The sequence below is a fragment of the Eretmochelys imbricata genome, chromosome 4 (genome assembly GCF_965152235.1).
Source record: "Eretmochelys imbricata isolate rEreImb1 chromosome 4, rEreImb1.hap1, whole genome shotgun sequence".
NCBI classification, from domain to species: domain Eukaryota; kingdom Metazoa; phylum Chordata; order Testudines; family Cheloniidae; genus Eretmochelys; species Eretmochelys imbricata.
Genome location: NC_135575.1, coordinates 14,796,227 through 14,816,326, shown reverse-complemented (window position 1 = coordinate 14,816,326; position 20,100 = coordinate 14,796,227). Strand labels below are relative to the sequence as shown.

The window sequence follows — 20,100 nt, the reverse complement described above, 5'->3', positions numbered from 1 at the left end:
CCCTCCTAGGTTGCTAGTTTGGAGCCGTCTGTAAACAGAAGGTGGTGGGAACTGACACTGTAAATAAAAGGCACTGGTGATTGCACCCAGAAGAGGTCTCATGCTGATTTGTGGGTGCAGGGGTCCCTTAGTGTGAGGGCAACCGAAGGCCCTGTGACAGATAGTCAAGGTTGTTTTAGGTTTCACAGTAGCAGTCGTGTTAGTCTCTAAGGTGCAACAAGTACTACTGTTCTTTTTGAGGATATAGACTAACATTTATTTGAGCATAAGCTTTTGTGGACTGTAGCCCACTTCATCAGATGCATAGAATGGAACATATAATAAGAGGATATATATACACATACAGAAAATATGAAAAGGTGGGAGTTGCCAGACGAACTCTAAGAGGCTAATTAATTAAGATGAGCTATTATCAGCAGGAGAAAAAAAAACTTTTGTAGCGATAATCAAGATGGCCCATTTCAGACAGTTGACAAGAGGTGTGAGGATGCGTAACATGGGGAAATAGATTCAATTAGTGTAATGACCCAGCCACTCCCAGTCTCTATTCAAGCCTGAGTTAATGGTTTCTAGTTTGCAAATCAAGTCAAGTTCAGCAGTTTCTTGTTGGAGTCTGTTTTTGAAGTTTTTCTGTTGCAAAATTGCCACCTTTAAGTCTGTTACTGAGTGACCAGAGAGGTTGAAGTATTCTCGTACTGTTTTTTGAATGTTATGATTCCTGATGTCAGATTTGTGTCCATTTATTCTTTGGCATAGAGACTGTACATGGCCAATGTACATGGCAGCGGGGCATTGCTGGCACATGATGGCATATATCACAGTGGTAGATGTGCAGGTGAATGAGCCCCTGATGGCGTGGCTGGTGTGATTAGGTCCTATGATGTTGTTTTAGTTTGACTCAGTACCAGCAATAATGGTGCTAGAGAGTAATTTGCACTTTGTACCCAGATTCTATTAATGAGTAGTGAAGCAAGCAGGAAAACTGTGCCTTAAATAAATACTATGGTTAATTTTATTTACTTTGAAGAAGTTCTCTTTGGTGAGAGGAATATTAATGGCGGTTTGGTAACTGTATGTTTATTCTGCCTTAATTTGATGGAGCTATTAAATAACTACACGAGCTATCTTACTTTTCTTTTGCTTTCAGAGTTACAGAAAGATGTATCCACTCCACATTCAGGGGGAATGGGCATGAGAATGAAGATAGCTGCCCTTTCAATATTTCCAGGACAAAGACAATAAACCACAGACCTAAAATAGCATACCAATTAGTAACGAGCACAAAGTTTCCTGCACTGACATCTTGCAATGAAAATATGAGGGAAAGCAGACTGAATGCCCCTGGTCCTGCTGCTTGATGTTATTTATAGGTAGCTGGCATTTAAAAATGGCAGGAGGAGGAAATAAGTGTTTAAATCCCATTGTGTCAGGATTTAAAACACACTCACAACCTAGAAAAAAGGAAAATACTCTAAGCCAGAATGGGGAAGGTTCCAATAACACGTGCAGACCCTTTCTGGTGAATGTTCCTTTCTTCTTGAGTGCACATCTGACAAATTGTGTCTTATCACAAGTACCACAGACAGGCACGCCCTTTTGACATACTAGGCCCTTGAGATGGAAGGTGAGTATGATGGTGGCGGTTTTACACAAGTTTACCATAATTTGTTTAAGACTAGAGCTGTGCAAAACGTTTGCAGTGAAAACCAAACCCAGGGAAACTCACTATGTTTCAGGCTATATTATATGTTTGAAATTCAAACCATCCATTGAATGATTCACTAAACATGGCTAGCAAATTTGAGGAGGATTTTGAACAAGCATGGCAGAATTTATGAATCAGGAGAAAGCTGGTCGTTTCAGCTGATGATTGATTTTAGATTGTGGGTTTGATCAAACCTGAAACTGAAAGCAGAACCAGAGGTACAAACCCATGCAAATCACTGCCAGAGGGCCTAATCCGTTAAGCACAATAAATATTAATAAAAACCTGTCTGTGAGCAAAGCAAACACACAGCATCTGCAAACTCACCTAAGTAAACAAAAGGTATGTACACATTTGTTGAAAACACACTGCACACACCTACTCTTAGAGCTATTATTTAATTAATCCCTTTGCCAATGATGATTTACAGAGGGAGTGGAAAATTACAAGAATATATTTATAGTAGTGTCAGGAAAAAGTGACATTTAAATCACGCACAGGATCATAAAGAGCAACAGATTACTGTGTAAATATTAGAACTGACCCTTAGTTGACCAGGAACCTAAAGAAGAATCATGTACAATATCTATATATTGTTAAGGCCTTGCAGTGTACAATCCTTCACAAGCAAGTAGAACGTTTAGTGTTGGCAATGGGAGTTAATTGTATTGATCGAGGACACTGTATGGTCCTGAATAAGTGATCATAAGTAAATAAGTGAATAGGGAAGCCTGATGTGAAAGACTAAGGGCCTGATTTTGAACAGTGTCTCAAACCAGCTTCCCATTTTTCTCCAGCAACTATTACTTGGATGTTCCTCCAATGTGATTTGTGCCTGCAAGTACCAGAAAGCACGCATAAATGATTAACATATTGATGGATAGTAGAACCGATCAGAGGATCACAAGTTTGTTTTGGGGCAACTTTTAAGGTTTTGACATTTGTTTTTGTTCTGCATTGATGTGAAAATGAAGCTTTTCCAACATTTTCATGAAAACTGAATTCTGGTGAAATGTCCATTTTCAGATCGAAAACTGAGCTTTTCAGTTTGGAAGTGGAGTGGGGGTTGTCTGTGTCCAAAACATGAGCTTTTCAGTTCAGGGGGTAGAGGGAGAGAGAGAAACTCTTCCCGACCCGCTTTTAGGACACTTGCCTGGGATGTGGGAGACCCAGATCCAAGTCCCTGCTCTGCCTCATTCACAGCAGACAGTCCTCGTGCCAAAGAGCTTACAGCTGAAGACGAGAAGCAACAAAAGTTGGTATAACTGAAAGCAAAGATGGTGGACAAAGGAGGACGAGGGTGAGAGTGATAGCAACATATGGCGGTGTAGACTAGCTATATACAAGATTTGCAGCCTTTTACTTTAGAAAGGTATTAAATAATACATGGTGGGGTTATGAAAGACAGGAGTACTTTCCCTTCTGTCTGTTCCTTTACACTGTCTTACTACAAGTAAAGTAAGAGGTTTCTCTGAGGTTTCTGCCATATGTAACAATGTTCCTGTCTCTGCAGCCTACCAGCTCTTCTGTTTTCAAACCCCATTTTCTTCCTTGCCCTGTCTCTGTTTCTTCCTCTGTTAGTATTTAATTGTATTTAATTGTATTACCCATCTCTGCACATGCAAAGCATGAGGTAAAACAGTCTCTCTGAAAGATACTAAACAGAACAGCATTGTATTGTACTTTCCTAAGGAGGATAGGTCTGAAGTGGCTCCTGAAGCTAATCTCTTCTTTGGTGGCGCACCCTTTATTCAGTACTAGATTGAGGCATTAGGGCCCACTAAAGTCAATAGGACTTTTTCCATTGACTTCAGTTGGCTCTGGAATAGGACCTTATTGTATGGATCAACAGCCCTGTTGACCAAAGTGATCCCCCCAAAAATAATGTTTCCAGTAGCTCCCCCAACTGGAGAGCAGTTTTGGGGCCAAAGGGTTTTGGCTTATCCAAGCAACTATTAGCTGCCATTTGTCCTTGCCTTTAATCATAGTGAGAATGTTGAAAACACTTTCCTGTATTGAATTGGATTTGCTTGTCATTCATCCTTTGTGTCCTATCAGCCAGGAAAAAACAGCAAGATGTTTGAGTCATCCCAGAACAAAATAATAAATAGAAAGCTTGAAATACAAAGAGAAGTGAAACAAACCATGACAGATAAGACATTTTCCTGTAATATCCCTGGGAGACCTTATCGAATTAAGTTTAAGTATAGTTTGGGTCCATTGCATTAGATGAATGATTTAGGTATTATTGTGGGCCAGAATTGTACATAACCTCTCTCTAGGGGGGGAAGGGGGATGTGAACCCTGGAAAGTGTTATAAACTTCAAGGGACTATACTGACCAACAGGCCACACAAGAATGGACTTTTGGGACAAAACAGTGTCAAGTGGTTTGCCAGAGGAATTTTTTGAAGCTGTGCCCTGAGGAAGAGACCATTGTCTGCTGATTAACTGTTCCCAGAGTCTCATGATCAAAGGCCAAAACTGTATAAAGGAAAGACTTATCTATTCCTGGGGGTGGAGGAAGGAGGTACCAGTTGTGCACTAGACTGTTGTGAAATTGTAATAAACAGAAAAAACCTTTTCTCGGGTTTGAAGGACTGACTCCTACCACAGCCCTTGCTGGAATTGGGGATGATCTCCAGTAAGCTTTTTAGCATGTGTGCAGGTGCTTTTATTGTTTTTAAACATCTTCTCTGCAATGCTTTCACCTTAATAATAAATGTGCTTGCTTAGAAAGGGCTGTGGGGTAACTTGTGACTGCTGGCAATTACAGGTGCTCATAGCCTTCAGCGAGTTAGCAAAGCACAGACTCTGGTCTGTTTGCATGCTCTGGTTTGCAGGAGATAACAGTGTAGGCAGGGTACCATGCAGCGTGAAAACCTCTGATCATGAGGGTGACACACACAGGTCTCTACCCAAATGAGGGCTGAGGAGTCAGGAGTGGGTGCCTTCGAGAGCCACAGAGGGGGAATATAGGCAATGTTGCCCTGAACCATGACAGAAACAAGCAAGCAAAAAATTCCCTGTCATATGACTGATGACGACTAGGGTCAACAATGTCTTTGACCATGCAGGTGCCTCAAAAATATTGGAGGGTAAAATTCAGCACTTTTTTTCAGAAATATGTAGCATTTGAGCTCCTGCTGATCCTGAATACAAGAATCTCCAAAAAGTCATGAATGAATTTTTTTTTCATGCTTTGAAAGCTTTTAATTATGACATTTTAATCTGTGCATAATCCGTCCACTTGGCAGTGATGACTCAACAGCTAGGAGGTTGGTTGATGGGTTCCTTTCTGTAAAGGTTGCCAGTTCCTTGCTGGAGAAGGGATAAAGAAAGCGTTTAACAGCTTTGGTCTAACACTGAGGGCCATATGTGGCCCTTGATCCATGCATGCTGCAAGTCCTATAGACAGCAATGAGAACTTTAGCCATGGACTGAGGGCATTGCATGGCCCTGTGGGAGTTACTTTTGAGATTGGCTCTATATCAGGTTAAAATAGAGACTAATCCTGAAAAATCTTTACTCAACTTTAATCAGCGCTTGCTGAGGCAAAACACCTACTGACAGCTGTCTGTGGGAGTTGGCATAAATAAAAACTAACATCCTCATCAGGTGCAATAAACATCATCAGATTCATCATCAGGTAAATCAGTGCAATAAACAGTGTGACTAAAATTGTGCAAACCATTTGGAAATAAAGTCCTATAGGGGAACTTTGGTAGCAGATCAGATTTACTTGTCCGGTATGCTTTCTGCCTGACTGTGGGACCTTGGAAAATAGTTTAGAAGACCAAAATGGACTTGACTTAAGTGATGTTAATTTTCTTTCCTTATTAAAATATAAGGAACTTACTATATATTTGTATACACAGAGTGGTTAAGATTTTTCAAGTTGACTACAGGGAGCCGTGTGGTTAAATCACGTAACTGGCATTGATTTTCTCAACCACTGTTTTTAAGCACAGACATCCCTATGCTTGGTGGGAGGCTGGGTCTTTCAGTGAGGGCACTGAGATACTTAATGACATTTGTCATTAAAAACTGCTGAGTATGAACAGTGTTCAGATTACAGTTGGGTGAAATCATTTAGAAAAAACACAAGAATTTGCTTGAAACTTCACCCTCTTTCCCCAAATCAAATCTAATCACTTAAAGGTTTGGTTTGAATACATACTCCCTCCTGCCTATTCTCGAAGCCCTTCTCCATCTCCGTGACCCCAAACAAGGCCCTTAATGCCCTCTTCTCTGAGCCCAAACAGGCTCTCCAGTCCTTAGCATGGCCCCATCATGGAGTTTTAGATATGAAGTCTTCCTCAAGCTAATGCAGGGCAGAATCCAGTCCTCAGAGTTGGGCTGTTTTTCTATTATCTATTTCAAAATCAAGCCCTCTTCTTGTTGAATTGTGACATTATTGATCACATTACAAAACAATGTTATGACAAGCAGTATCCATTACAAACAACAGGGTCATAGGAGCAGCAACAGGGATAACAGTGGGGGAATCTTCTCAACATCTTAGATGTCTATATACAAACGGGGGACCATGGGGAATAAACACGGAGAACTAGAAGTCCATAAGCTAAATTCTGATTAAACTGGCATCACAGAGACTTAGTAGGATAAGTCTCATGACTGGAATATTGGTATAGAGTGGTGTAGCTTGTTCAGGAAGCACAGGCCGGGGGAAGAAGGCAGGAGGTGTTGCATTATACGTCAGCGATATATGCATTTACTCTGAGATGTAGAAGGAATTGAGAGGCAGAGCAGTTGAAAGCCCCTGGGTGAGGATAAGAGGTGGAAAAAGCAGAGGCTATGTCAAGATAGGAGTCTACTACAGACCACTAAATCAAGAGAAGTTGGCGGCGGATGAGGCATTTCTAGAACAAAACAGAAATATATCCAAGACATAAGACCTGGTAGTAATGGGGGTGTCAGAATCTCTTGATGTAGTCTTCCGAGGGGTCCCAGCTTCTCCTAACCAGCCCTCTTCAGTTTGTTTTCAGTCCAGGAACTCTTATCTTAAATGGAGTCTATCAGCCCTTCAACTCCAGGGCTTGCAGTCTCCTGGTTGCTTTCTCAGAGGCAGCCTGGCATAGGGCTGTCACCCCTTTGCTATCTCAGGCCTTTCTGCCTCATTCTCCGTATTCTCCCCTTTACAGCCTGTCTTGTTTTCTATATTGGTCACAGCTGTGGGTGCCTGTCTCCATGATTGGCAGTTCTGGCAGCCGTGTGGAGGTGCAATCAAGCGGATTGCCTGTAAGCGGAAGAGACTCTCCTCTTTCTTCTGCCTAGGCTCATTATGGGGTTTGTAAAACCCATTACAGGGGATTAACTACCCCAGCATCTTTTGGAAAAGTAACATGACAAAATATCCAATAAATTCTTGGATTGTACTGGGGACAACTTTATGTTTCAGAAAGTGGAGGAAGTAACCAAGGGGACAGCCATGTTGGATTTGATTCTGCCTAACAGAGAGGAACTGGCTGTGAATCTGAAGGTAGAAGGCAATTTGGATGAAAGTGATCATGAAAGGATAGATTTCATGATTCTAAAGAAAGGAAGGAATGGGAGCAGCGGGATGAGGACAAATCAGACTTTAACAAACTCAGAGAACTGGTAGGTAAGGTCCCATGAAAAGAAAATCTAAGGAGAAAAGGAGTTCAGGAGAGCAGGCCATTCTTCAAAGAGACAACACTAAAGGTGCAAGAGGAAACACTTCTGATGCAAAGGAAAGAGAAGAAGAATGGTAAGAGGCCAATATGGCTCCATCAGGATCTCTTTAATGACCTGAAAATCAAAAAGGAACCCTACAAAAAGTGAAATGTGGTCAAATTGCTAAGGATGAGTACAAAAGAATAGCACAAGTATGTAGGGACAAAAACTCAGGAAGGATAAAGCACCAAATGAGTTACTCCTAGCAAGGGACATCAAATGCAATAGAAAAGGCTCTATAAATACACTAGGGGCAAGAAAACAATGAAGGAAAGCATAGATTCTTCCATGGAGGGGAAGAAGAGCTAATAATGGATGGCATCAAGAAGAGTGAGGTGTTTAATGCTTATTTTTCTTCAGTCTTCACTAAAAAGATAAAATTGTGACCAGATACTTAACACAATATTAACAAGGGGGAAGGAATGCAAGGGAAAGAACAGATTAAAGAATATTTAGATAAATTAGACATATTCAGGTTAGTAGGACTTGAATAAATGTACCCGAGGATACTGAAGGAACTAGCTGCAACAATCTCAGAATAGTTAGCATTATCTTTGAGGACTGGAGAAGGGCAAACATAGTACCTATCTTTAAAAAGAGGAACAAATAGGACCAAGGGAACTATAGACCAGTCAGCCTTTCATACCTGGAAAGATACAAGAACAAATGATCAAACAATCAATTTGTAAGCACCTAGAGGATTATAGGATTACAAGCAATAGCCAACATGCATTTGTCAAGAACAAGTTATGCCAAACCATCTTAACTCACTTCTTTGACAAGGTTACTGGCCTAGTGGATAGGAGGGAAGTAATAGATGTTATGATCTAGATTTTAGTAAGGGTTTTTACACAGTCCCACATAACATTCTCATAGGCAAACTAGGGAAATGGGGTCTAAATTAAATTACTGTAAAGTGGGTGTACAACTGGTTGAAAGATCTTACTCAAAGAGTAGTTATCAATGGCTGGCTGTCAAACTGATGGGACTGGGGAGAGGGGGAGGTTATCTAGTGGGGCCCATAGGTCTCTCTCCTGGGTCTGCTACTATTCAGTATTTTCATTAATGATTTGGATGATGGAGTGGAGATTATGCTTATCAAATTTGCAAGATGAGACCACCTGGGAGGGGTCAGAGGACAGAATTAGAATTCAAAACAATCTTGGCCAATTGGAGAACTGGTCTGAAATCAACAAGATGAAATTAAATAAAAACAAGTATGACATTTAGAAAGGAAAAATCAAATGCACAACTATAAAATGGGGGAATGACCGGATAGTGGAAGTACTTCTGAAAAGGATCTGTTGATTATAGTGGATCACAACTTAAATATGAGCCAATAATGTGATGCACTTGCAAACAAGGCTAATATTATGGCGTGTCATATGTAAAATGCGGGAGGTAATCGTCCCACTTTACTTGGCTCCGGTGAGGACTCAGCTGGAGTGCTGTCTCTAGGTCTGGGCACCATACTTTAAGAAAGATGTGGACAAACTGGAGAGATTCCAGAGGAGAGCAACAAAAATTACAAAACGTTTAGAAAACCTGAGCTATGAGGAAAGGTTAAAAAAACCTGAGCCTATTTAGTCTTGAGAGAAAAAAAGGGAGACCTGATAATCTTCAAATATGTGAAGGGCTGTTACAAAAGAGGACGGTGATCCATTGTTTTCCATGTCCACTGAAGATAGGACAAGAATTGGCTTACTGGGCAGCCAGGGAGATTTTGGTTAGATATTAAGAGAAACTTTCTAACTTTAAGGATAGTTATGCACTGGAATAGGCTTCCAAGGGAGGTTGTCAAATCCTCATCATTGGAGGTTTTTAACAACAGGTTAGACAAACAGCTCTCGGGGTGGACTAGGTTTACTTGGTCCTGCCTCAATGCAGGGGGCTGGATGGACTAGATGACCTCTCAAGGTCCCTTCCAGCATGATTATGCTGGTGTTTTCTGTGGGCACCTTTAATAGGGGTGTTTATCAAGAGAAGAGAACGTGCTGTGCATGCCAGCCAGCTCATTTCACACGCCCCTTTGTTCTCTCTTGATCCACCCCTTGGGCAAATTGAAGACAATGGGCTTGTGTTGTGGAACACTGTGCAGGACAGTACTGAAAGAGGCATGTGTAATAACAGCAGATCCCAAGTTACCGTCATGGAAAGATACAATATGAATGTTATATCTGAAGTGGTTTTAGTCAGCAAACACTATTTTAATGCCCATTCATTTTCAAATGTTCATTTCCCTTAAAGCAGAGAAACGTGCATGGTAATAGAAAGATTGAAAAACCTCTGCTTTGATCCAGGTCTCTCAGCCAGTTAATTAGGCACATGTGTATTTACAAGAAGCAAAAGGCTTTGGCTGGCTTAGTGCCTTATCGGGAGCTCGTGTGCTGTGCTCTCACAAATTTAAATTGGTTAATTACTGGTGAGACCTACCGCATGGTGTCCTAAAGCAGAATTATCATAAAGGGAATGATGACTAAGCACGGAGCACATAGGTAGGTAATAATTATGTGCCATGGGTAAGGTTCTGATGTCCCTGTTTACAATGAGTAGTTCCCTTGAGTAATGCTATTGAAATCAACAGGCCCACACAGGGTAAGGTGCTACTGAACCGGAGTAAGGGGGTTTGAGTCTGGTCTGATATTTGAAAGTATAAACACTAAGGGACAGATTGTGATGGGTCTGTGCATGGGGGCATAGGGAGTGGGGGAAAAGGACAGTCACAACCCCTGTACTTGCTTAGGGACGGCTCCCTCTGTGGGTCCCCTGGTATGTACATCATCCCAAAGGGGCTCAAAGAAAGGCAGGGAAGAGGTGGAGCAATGGACCCCATTCCTGTCATACTGGCCCACATATCAAGCCAGGTACTGCCTGGGGAGGAGGCTCTATGTCCTACAGGACGGTGCAATCTCTGCAGTTGCCTTGTGCATCAGAAAGCTTAGGGTTTAGTATAATATCAGGAAAACTTCTTGACAGCAAGATCTACCCTATGACTGTGGAACAGTCTGCCAAGGGAAACATAATGCCAGCTCCATTCCTGGAGACTTTTCAGACTTGACCGAACAAACATGTACATTTGTAGGAGGATGGAGCAGATGACGTGATAGGCCTCTGTGCATCTCTCATGTAGACAATTTGGAGAAAGATGTCTGGTCCAAGTTTTCAAAAGAGCAAGGGTTAGGCCCCCCAAACCCTATAAAACCATATTTAGACCCATAAACCGGATTTTAGAGGTGACGAGCATCCACTTCTCACACACCAAATTTTAATTTATGCACCCATGTTAGAAAATGTTGGCCTCTATGTCTGTGTACAAGTCAATCAAAAAGATGAAAAGCCCAGTTCTGTAAGACCAATATGTGTGAATACCTGTTGACTTCATTCTGTAAGTAGATTGCTAGTAGGATCAGGCTCTGAACATCTGCATTATTATTATAGACAACATTTCTCCTTTACAGAATCTAATCTTAATGAATAAGTGGAACAGATCATTACCAAGACATTAAATATTCTTACAGAAAAGTTACCTAGTAATGTACTTGTCCTTATTGATGGAAACAGCAGATGGTAGATGTTGCGATTTCATAGTCACTTTCTTCATTTATTCGGATTAGATGGCACTACATAACAGGAACAGAAGTACTAATCATTGTTCATTACATCTCTCTATTTGCAATGTAGTTTCACTTAATAGATTCATAGATTTTAAGGTCAGAAGGGACCATTATGATAGTCTAGGCTGACCTCCTGCACAACGCAGGCCACAGAATCTCACCCACCCACTCCTGTAACAAACCCCTAACCTAGGTCTGAGCTATTCAAATCCTCAAATCATGTACTACACTCGGAAAATTTGTTTTTGTATACTTGGTTTTTCCTAAAGTTTGGGACTTGACATTAAAATAATGTCATTTTTCTTTGATGGAACATGATATATTCTGTGCTAGCACTATAAAAGAAGGCCATTCCCACTATAGGTAGGACTATTACTATACATAGTCCATACCGTTCCTATAATATAAGGGGACTATATGTACTATGTATAGTAATACTCCCAAATACTACAGCTTACAACGGTGTTACTAATTCAAACGATTTGCAGCAACTACTCTAAAATACTTCAGTATTATTTTACAAGAGAGGCTCAATACCAGGACGAGACTAGAATCCTTGTCACAGCATAGATTAGCTCATGGACAACTGATGTAAAGTTGCCTCAGGTCACAAAGCGAAAGTGTCCTAGCAAGTAAAGCTGAACCAGGTTCCCGTGGAATTGGATGGGAAACGTAGAAATTCCAGTTGATCCAGTGGAGTCCTGTGGCACACAAAGTAAAAAAGCAGAGGTATTAAAAAGAAACCAAGGATACTAATTGCAATATTATCGATTGCTTTCCATATAGCTGTCTCGGCACTGCGTAAGCTAGACCAATGAGACTCCAACAGTGAATTCCTGGGAAGTATGATTATGGAGTTTTGGCTGTTCTCAATTCATTCCACGGTATTAGAAATAAAAGGCAGGCTGAGTAGGGTGTAACTGAAGAGAATGAAGATTAAGCTTTTTCAGTGAAGTATCATTTGTCAGGCTTGTGTTGTGGTACATGGACAAGAAGAGATAAAGTTACGAATATAAATCTCTCAAATCTCTAAGGGCTAAATTCAAAGATCCTTACCTCAGCTTTTACTCAGTCCGTATGCTGGCAAATGTCAATTGAAGCCAATTGGTGTGCATTTGTTTGAGGAATGAGTAAAAACTGAATGTCAAATGCTGCTCTCATTTATACCCGTGTGAACCTGGACCAGTTCCATTAAGATGTGTGGATGAGCTGGAGGCCACAAAGCCCAGGTCAAAGGAGGGTATGGGTGAACCCAGCTTTACATCTGCAGTAATGGATACAATAAAAGCATTTGAAGAAGTGAAGTTCAGAATGGCCAGAAATGAGAAGTGGGAAAATTAAAAATCAGAAAGACCCTGGTGCATGCCAGCCTCTAATCTCTCTCCTTTAGACAAGATTTGATCCTCTGAAGAGAGATCTTTTATAACTGGATACATTTATAGTATATAGATATCCAAAATAAAAATAAAATACATTTAAACAAATATTAGCAAGCAAAGAGGCTTATCATCCCATTTATAGAATACCTTTATCCCATCCATCCACTACACCTTGACATACAAGAGCATCTGAGGTAGCCTGGAAAGAAAATTTGCAGTCACGAAAGCAGGAGACACTAGAGGACTGGATGGCTCTGCATACTGATTTTAGACGAAGAAGGTAGGGAAAGGATTCTAACAGTTGGTAAGTCTAAGAAAGCTAGTCATTAGCATGCATCATTATGTCCCCATAGATTTAAATCCTACAACTTAACCTATAAGAACAGAAGGGACTATAATTAAACAACTTTATGGGTAAAGGCGTGCAAGAAACTTTCCCCCTGCCAAACTCAGAGTTAAGTCACTTATCAAGAGCTCACTGAAGTCAACTGAAAGAGTCTCATTGACTTCAATGGGCATTGGATCATGCTGAGTCCAATTAAATATACGTTCTGAGAAATGAAATCTGCTCAGTGATTACTGTACAACAGAGAATGTTCTGGTGGATGACTGAAAATGGAGATCCCTAACTACAACTTTCATTATATTGTATTCTCTTCCTCAGTGTATTTTATAGGAACCATCTAATGTATTCTGAAGTAATTTATTTTGATTTAATCTGATTTATTAACTAACACTGATAGCTAGACACTAGTTTATACCAAACGGAACCTGTGTGTCAGTCCAGATGGCTACCCCATTATTCACTGATAACAGTTAAGAAAAAATAAAGAGTCGACCATGCATAAATAACCCTTTTTCATACTTTGAGAAAATTTTATTTTTATGGTTGCATGGGTTTCTGGCTGGCCAGCAATACACAATTAGGTTTGTCCCTTATATGTAACAGAATGTAGCTGACCAATAAGAGCCGAGTGACACATTGCCTCTAACACCCAGCACTACAGGTAAAATTATTAAATCTAGATTATTTGCTCTTGAGTTGCTTTGTTGATCACAGAGTTAACAGATTATTTGTTATATAGTAGCAGTCAGGTCATTTATTCAGTTAAGGAGTGGATCCCAAGAGCTGCAGATGGCTTCCCACACAGTGAAGAGCATCTTTTGTATGGGGGAAGATTTTTTACTGATGGCCTAATCATCCACTGCACACACACAGAGCAAAAGCCCTTCCTTGAAGACATTTGCCATGGATATGCTCAGGGGGACTCATAATAGAGCTGAATTTTGTCTCAATTTTGATATGCTGATAAAACTTTCCATCCAAATTTCAAATTTTGATGATGAAGGCCAAACACAAGGCAACCAACCAACCAGTAATATTTTCACAATTTCCCCCCATATGGATGAAACTGTCAACATTTCGAGTGACCGGGGGGGGGGGGGTTAGGAAGAAAGGGTGTGGTGAGAAGATTTTACAAAATTTTCATTACTTTTATTTCTCTGGCCAGTGCTGCTTACAATGCTGCTCTTCTGAAACAGGTGTTTAAGTCAATCTGTTGTGTTATAGCCACATGGTGAAATAGACCTGGCAGCCCTTGTACCTCTTTTGATACACGCATTTACACTCAGATCTGGAACCCGCAAGACTTCAAGTCTCAAACCCACACAGTTCATACCAGTTCCTGTTCTCTTTTTGCCTCCAACAGGACATGACAGTTGGGTTGTTGACTGGTTTCCATAGCAACTCGGTTGCCCAGGTCCTCCTCTCTAGGCTCTGCACATTCCTAAGGCAGGTCTGGCCTGGATCTATCTAGGCCAGACCCAGCTTTCATCTGGTCTGGCTCAGCTTTCTCAGGACACAAGTGCTGTCATGTATTAGGCAGCCAGCACTGCCCACCTCATCGCAGAACCTCCCTTGTTGCCTTACTCCAGGGAGGGCTCTGGCCTCTCCCAGTTCAGTTAGAGTGACTGATCTAGGAAACACCCCACCCTTTCCCCACACGTAGCCCAGCTCAGTTGAAACAAAAATAACCTTCCTGTGACCAATTTTATTAAAACCCAACACTACAGCTACCAAATACAGCAGCTTCTTGAGTGACTTGCATATGGGGGGGTTGAAAAAACTATTAGCTGTTCCGTCTTTATGCCTATAGGTGGAACACAATATATCAGTCTTATGCCGTTTACCCTTAGATCACACTGAAGTCAATGACAGTTGAGGGCATTCAGCACCTCACAAAAACACATGCATTATGCAGTTGCACAAATGACGATAGCATTTACCCTTGCATAAGCCTTAGTCCTGCATAACTCTACAAAAGCAGCCATTGTCCTGCCGTATTCCAGTGCCTTGGTTTGTCTGTTTTCAACATCACCTCCCTTCTCCATGTTTGTCTCCTCCCCAGAACGGCGCAAAGGGAGTTTCCAGCACCATTTGCATAATGCTGCCCTTAAGACGATTGAGTGGGAAACAGTGAGATGAGACTGTTCGCTTCAGGAAGGACAATACAAAGTTGCCAGCTCTTGTGACATACTTTGAGTCTGTTAATATTAGGTATTATCTTTTTACAGCTTCTCCCGCTATCTAGCTGTACCTTCATCTCCTGACATATAAAGAGAGGTTGTGATGAAGAACAGGTTAAATACTGAGCTTGAGTCTTCTCTAAAACCGATTTTACTTTGGTATATTTCCACTGACTTACATGCCATTACTCCCAATTTATACCAGTGTAGGTCAGAGGAGAATCAGATATTCTTCCCTATACTAACTGAAAACATTTGGGGGAGGGGAGTGGCAAAAACAATACAAATTCAGGTCAACTGAAATATGTCAAATTTATGTCAAAGTTACAAATTGTTTGCCAAAAAATTCCAACAAAAATCAAAATGTTTCACTGACATTTTTAAATGAAAACGTTTTAATTTTTCAATTCAGAATGACTTTCAATATTTCCCTCAACTTCATTAAAAACAGAAAACGCAAGAAAGTTCAAAAGTGAAACTTTCATTTTTAAGTGTTTTCTTTCAAACCAAACTGAATTTGATCTTCTGATTCACCAAAAATCTCAAAAAACAAAAACAAAAAATCTGGTCAATCCAAAATTATTCCCTCCTCCAAAGTTTTTGGAACTCTCACCAAACCAAGACATCCTTTATTCACATAGCTTTACTGTTTGCCTCAGATTCTAGTGCAGTTCAGCCATCTACATTAGAAGGACCATACAACAAAATGTATACCTCATAGGATGCAGGGCTTAACATTATAGATACAAGGGTGTAGGAGTGACCTTTAATCCTTTCTTTCTTAGGTTCCATGAGGTCTGGTACTTTATGGATTATTTCTTGTTTCAGTATGTATCCTGGTATTTGTTTTTGTTGATTTGGTTTTATTTAATATTTGTGGATGTAAACGTGTTATGTAAAAAGCAATCCATTTTTCATCAGCATAAAATGGATTTTATCTGCTTTTATACTGTTCTGTGATGCTGTAAGTTAGGTGTAGCGTCCTGAGCACCCAAAGTAGATTGTGTTTTGAAGGACCTTATTTCTTCCCAGTGCCTCAATAGTACTGATGGAAAATAAAGTTCATTCCTATGATGTGTTATTTTGCATAAGTTTGGACAACCTGAAAGATGACAAAAAAACCCACCATAACTGTTTCAGTGCATAACACAGGGCCAGACTCACCGGTATGATAAACACAGGTTAACTGGCTGAATAAGTCAGGTATTACAGCTAGCTTGGGCCACTGTAGCAGTGCAAAGCACCTCAAGTTTACTGATGAATGTGGCCCAGTATCTCTAGTGTCAGACAGAAAGAGATAGAACTATAAGCATGCCTTGTCCTATTTGCCTCGGTAAACATTATACACGGGGCTTTAATAAAAGGCTTACGTTAGCTATTCTGTTCTAATAATGGATGACTGACATTTATGCAGAGGAAGCATTTTTATGGATTCCTGCTACCAGGGAAAAGTAAGGTCAACGTGACCTTTGAAAATATAGTTGTAATAACATTAATGAAAAATAGCAGAGACACCTCTCCAGAGACTTATGGCTTCTGTTTAGCTACAAGACAGGTACAAAACACTTTCCTCTGCCTATCCTGAATTGCAGGGACTACCTTTAAGTATGAGGGTCATCTTATAAAAGATCGTTTCTGAAGGTGAGCACTAACATGTCTCCTTTGCTCTAGTACACTAACCAGCTGAAAGGAATTTGACACGCAGTCTCTACAATGCCGTAATACCAATCACTTACTGACACTGCACATTGAACAGAAAGCAGAAGTGCGGCTCCAGCTAAATTCACTTACCTGTATGTGTGATCAAAACCAGCTGAAAAGTAACAGAGGAGTTTCACGTGCCTTTTTATGGAGCCCCGGACGAAGCATGACAGCACTGTACTCTACCTGACAGTTGCCTCCAACAGTTTTATGCAAGAGTCCAGGAGCTGTTAATTGTTACTTTGCTCAACAAGCAGGGAAGTGTTGGAAACACGAGACACTCCCTGTACCTTGGTGCGTGTTGGGAGTGTTTGCTTTCCTTTCTATGAGCAGCTGATAGGAGCACTCCCTACTCAGGGTTACACACCTAAGGGAAGTGGATTGACTACTCTTGTTAACACTTTAATCGCTGATTTTATCGTGGAAGGCAAACTGTTGATGCTAACTAGCTATTTACTGGCCAGATGCATCCTAGAAACATTCATCACCTGTTTTCAGTGCAGAGTAGAGCAGAAGAATTACTTCTTGTATCTTGCTTACAACACTCCTAATACATCCCAGAATGATGTTTGCTTTTTTTTGCAACAGCGTTACACTGTTGACTCACATTTAGCTTGTGATCCACTATGACCCCCAGATCCCTTTCCGCAGTACTCCTTCCTAGGCAGGCATTTTCCAGTTTGTATATGTGCAACTGATTGTTCCTTCCTAAGTGGAGTACTTTGCATTTGTCCTTATTGAATTTCATCCTATTTACTTCAGACCATTTCGCCAGTTTGTCCAGATCATTTTGAATTTTAATCCTAACCCCTCCCAGCTTGATATTGTCCACAAACTTTATAAGTGTATTGTCTATGCCATTATCTAAATCATTGATGAAGATATTGAACTGACCCAGAACCGACCCCTGTGGGACCCCACTCGTTATGCCCTTCCACCATAACTGTGTACCACTGATAACTACTCTCTGGGAACGATTTTCCAACCAGTTATGCACCCACCTTGTAGTAGCTCCATCTAGGTTGTATTTCCCTAGTTTGTTTATGAGAGGGTCATGCGAGACAGTATCAAAAGCCTTACTAACGTCAAGATATAGACAGTATAAAAAAAAACTTATGGGTTTAGATTTCAAGCTACTCAAAAGTGGCATGTGCTTAGATCCAGAGTTTTAGTGCAGGTTTACACTACAGCTTAGGACTCATGAACATTTCAATGCTCTGCGAGACAGGAAAGGGATAACATTCACACTCATGCCTGTGAACTGAAGTGAAGATACAAGCAACCAATGATTCTAAGTGGGTCACCCAGTTGAAAACCTGAACCACACTTACCATTTTTACAGTCCAGTTTTTGCCTGGACCTTTATTTGGCGGTTCGGGGGTGGGGAGGTGATTCTGGAAAAAGAATATTTAAAATTTAGGGCCAGGTCCTAAATCAGCATAGCTTCACTGCCATCAATGGAGTTACATCAATATACACCAGCTGAGGTAGACCGTTTTGGACCAATCTCAAATGCCCATAAAATAAATAATAATAAATCCTCAAATCGCTTAATATACACAGGGTCACCTGGAAAATCTTTTATTTCAACTATTTTTGTGGTTCAGTGAATGCAAAATTGTTCTAACCAGAAAGAGAAAAAGTTCTGTTGCCTGACTGACCTGATCTTGGCTCAGGTTTGTTTGTATCTTTTGTTTCTACTGTGGAACCCCCACTCCCAGCTATGGCCTAATTCTGATCTCACTTGCTTTAAAGCCAAACATGAATAATGCCACTGAAACAACACTGAAGATCAGAAATAGGCAACACCCTGGAAATAAAAAAAACCCACCAGCTTTAAATTAGAACACATAGGAACACAAGAACCACCATACTGGGTCAGACTAGGGGTCCATCAAGCCCACTATCCCGCCTCCTACAGTGGCCAGTCCCAGAGTTTCAGGGGGAGCACAGAGAACAGGGGAGTTTTTGGAGAGATCCACCCCTTTCTTCCCTTCCCAGGTCCTGGCAGTCAGAGGTAGACGGTCACCCCAAGCACGGGGTTGTATCCCTGACCATTTTGGCTAATTGCCATTGACGGACCTATCCTCCATGAACGTAGCCAGTTCTTTTTTTGAACTCTGTTTTACTTTTAGTCATCATGACATACCATGGCAATGAGTTCCACAGATTAATTATGTGTTGTGTGCAAAAGTACTTCCTATCGTTTTTATTGTGGGAGACCCATGGGTTTTTGTATTGTAGGAAAGAGTAAACAACGTCTCTTTATTCACTTTTTCCTTACCATTCATGATTTTATAGAACCCTATCATATCTGCCCCCTTAATTATCTCTTTTCTGAGCTGAAGAACCCTAATCTTTTTAGTCTCTCCACATATGGAAGCCGTGCCCTATCTTGGATCATAAGTTGTGGCTGCAAAAGGGGAGAGATGAGGAAAGATACTATGCTTTCATGCAGTGGATCTGCATGCCCCCCAAGCCTGCTTTATAGTTATATCAAACAAAAGGAGTGAGTTTAGTTATGCTGCATCCTTCTTTTGTTACTACAAGACAGGAGTTATTGTGGAAGTTGCAGGGCGTATGTGTGTACAGACACTAAGCTACATAGCGAATTACTTAAAAAATAAAGTCCTTATTTGGTCTAAATACACCTAGCTTAGCTTAAGTCAGTGGAGCTACATCAATTTATACCAGCTGAGGATCTGACCCAGTGTCACTGGCAAATAGATCACTAGAGCAGTGAATGATATTTGGGAGAACTGGAAGAAACAAGAGGGATTCACACTCAAATACTGTATTGGAAAGCCAGAACGAATGAATGAACGTGCCCTTCGAAGATGAAGCAGGCAGCCTGGAATTTGGTGTAGCTTGTTTTCAAAGATATGCTACTATAAGTACATAATGCATCACCTTAAGACAGATTTTTCCTCTCAGAGATTTCTGCTGAGAAGGGAACTACTCAAAGAACAACATTTATTAAACAGCTATTTGAAGAATCCCCGATACCTGCAGTATCCAGATCAGGTCCAGATCCAAATCTAAGAAAGACAAATTACAGAATCAGATCCTCATCTGATTGTAAGTGCTATAGCTCCTTTGAAGTTAATTTACATTAGCTGAGCATCAGTCCATGATTTTCCCCCCCCTTGGGGGCACCATGGGGGTTCTTCTGTTGACATCTGCAAGAAGACAAGGAATTAAAAACAACTGGCTTAACCATATAACTCCTCTCAATCTTTAACCAGATTTTTGCAGTTGCTCTGCAGTGCCTCATTTTCATAGACAGCAGCAATGGGGCAGAGTCTGCCTTGTACCCACAGCCCTTGGTACAGGATGGTGCTGAGCTACATTGGCCCAGAGGGAGAACAAGGAGGCAGAATGTTGCCCTGACTGCTGGGCACACAGAGCATGCACATCCACTAATCATACTCTTACTTGCCCACGTTCTGGTGTCCATC

General features: G+C 40.9%; 1 protein-coding gene across 1 annotated transcript in view; it reads right to left on the bottom strand.

The window, feature by feature from the left end:
- Positions 1-11,023, bottom strand: part of RASSF6 (Ras association domain family member 6) — a 32,809-nt gene extending 21,786 nt beyond the window's left edge. The window contains exon 1 of the mRNA XM_077814344.1: positions 10,950-11,023. Within this exon, the coding sequence (XP_077670470.1) occupies positions 10,950-11,023 (74 nt within the window). The remainder of the gene's footprint in view (positions 1-10,949) is intronic.
- Positions 11,024-20,100: the final 9,077 nt, after the last annotated feature.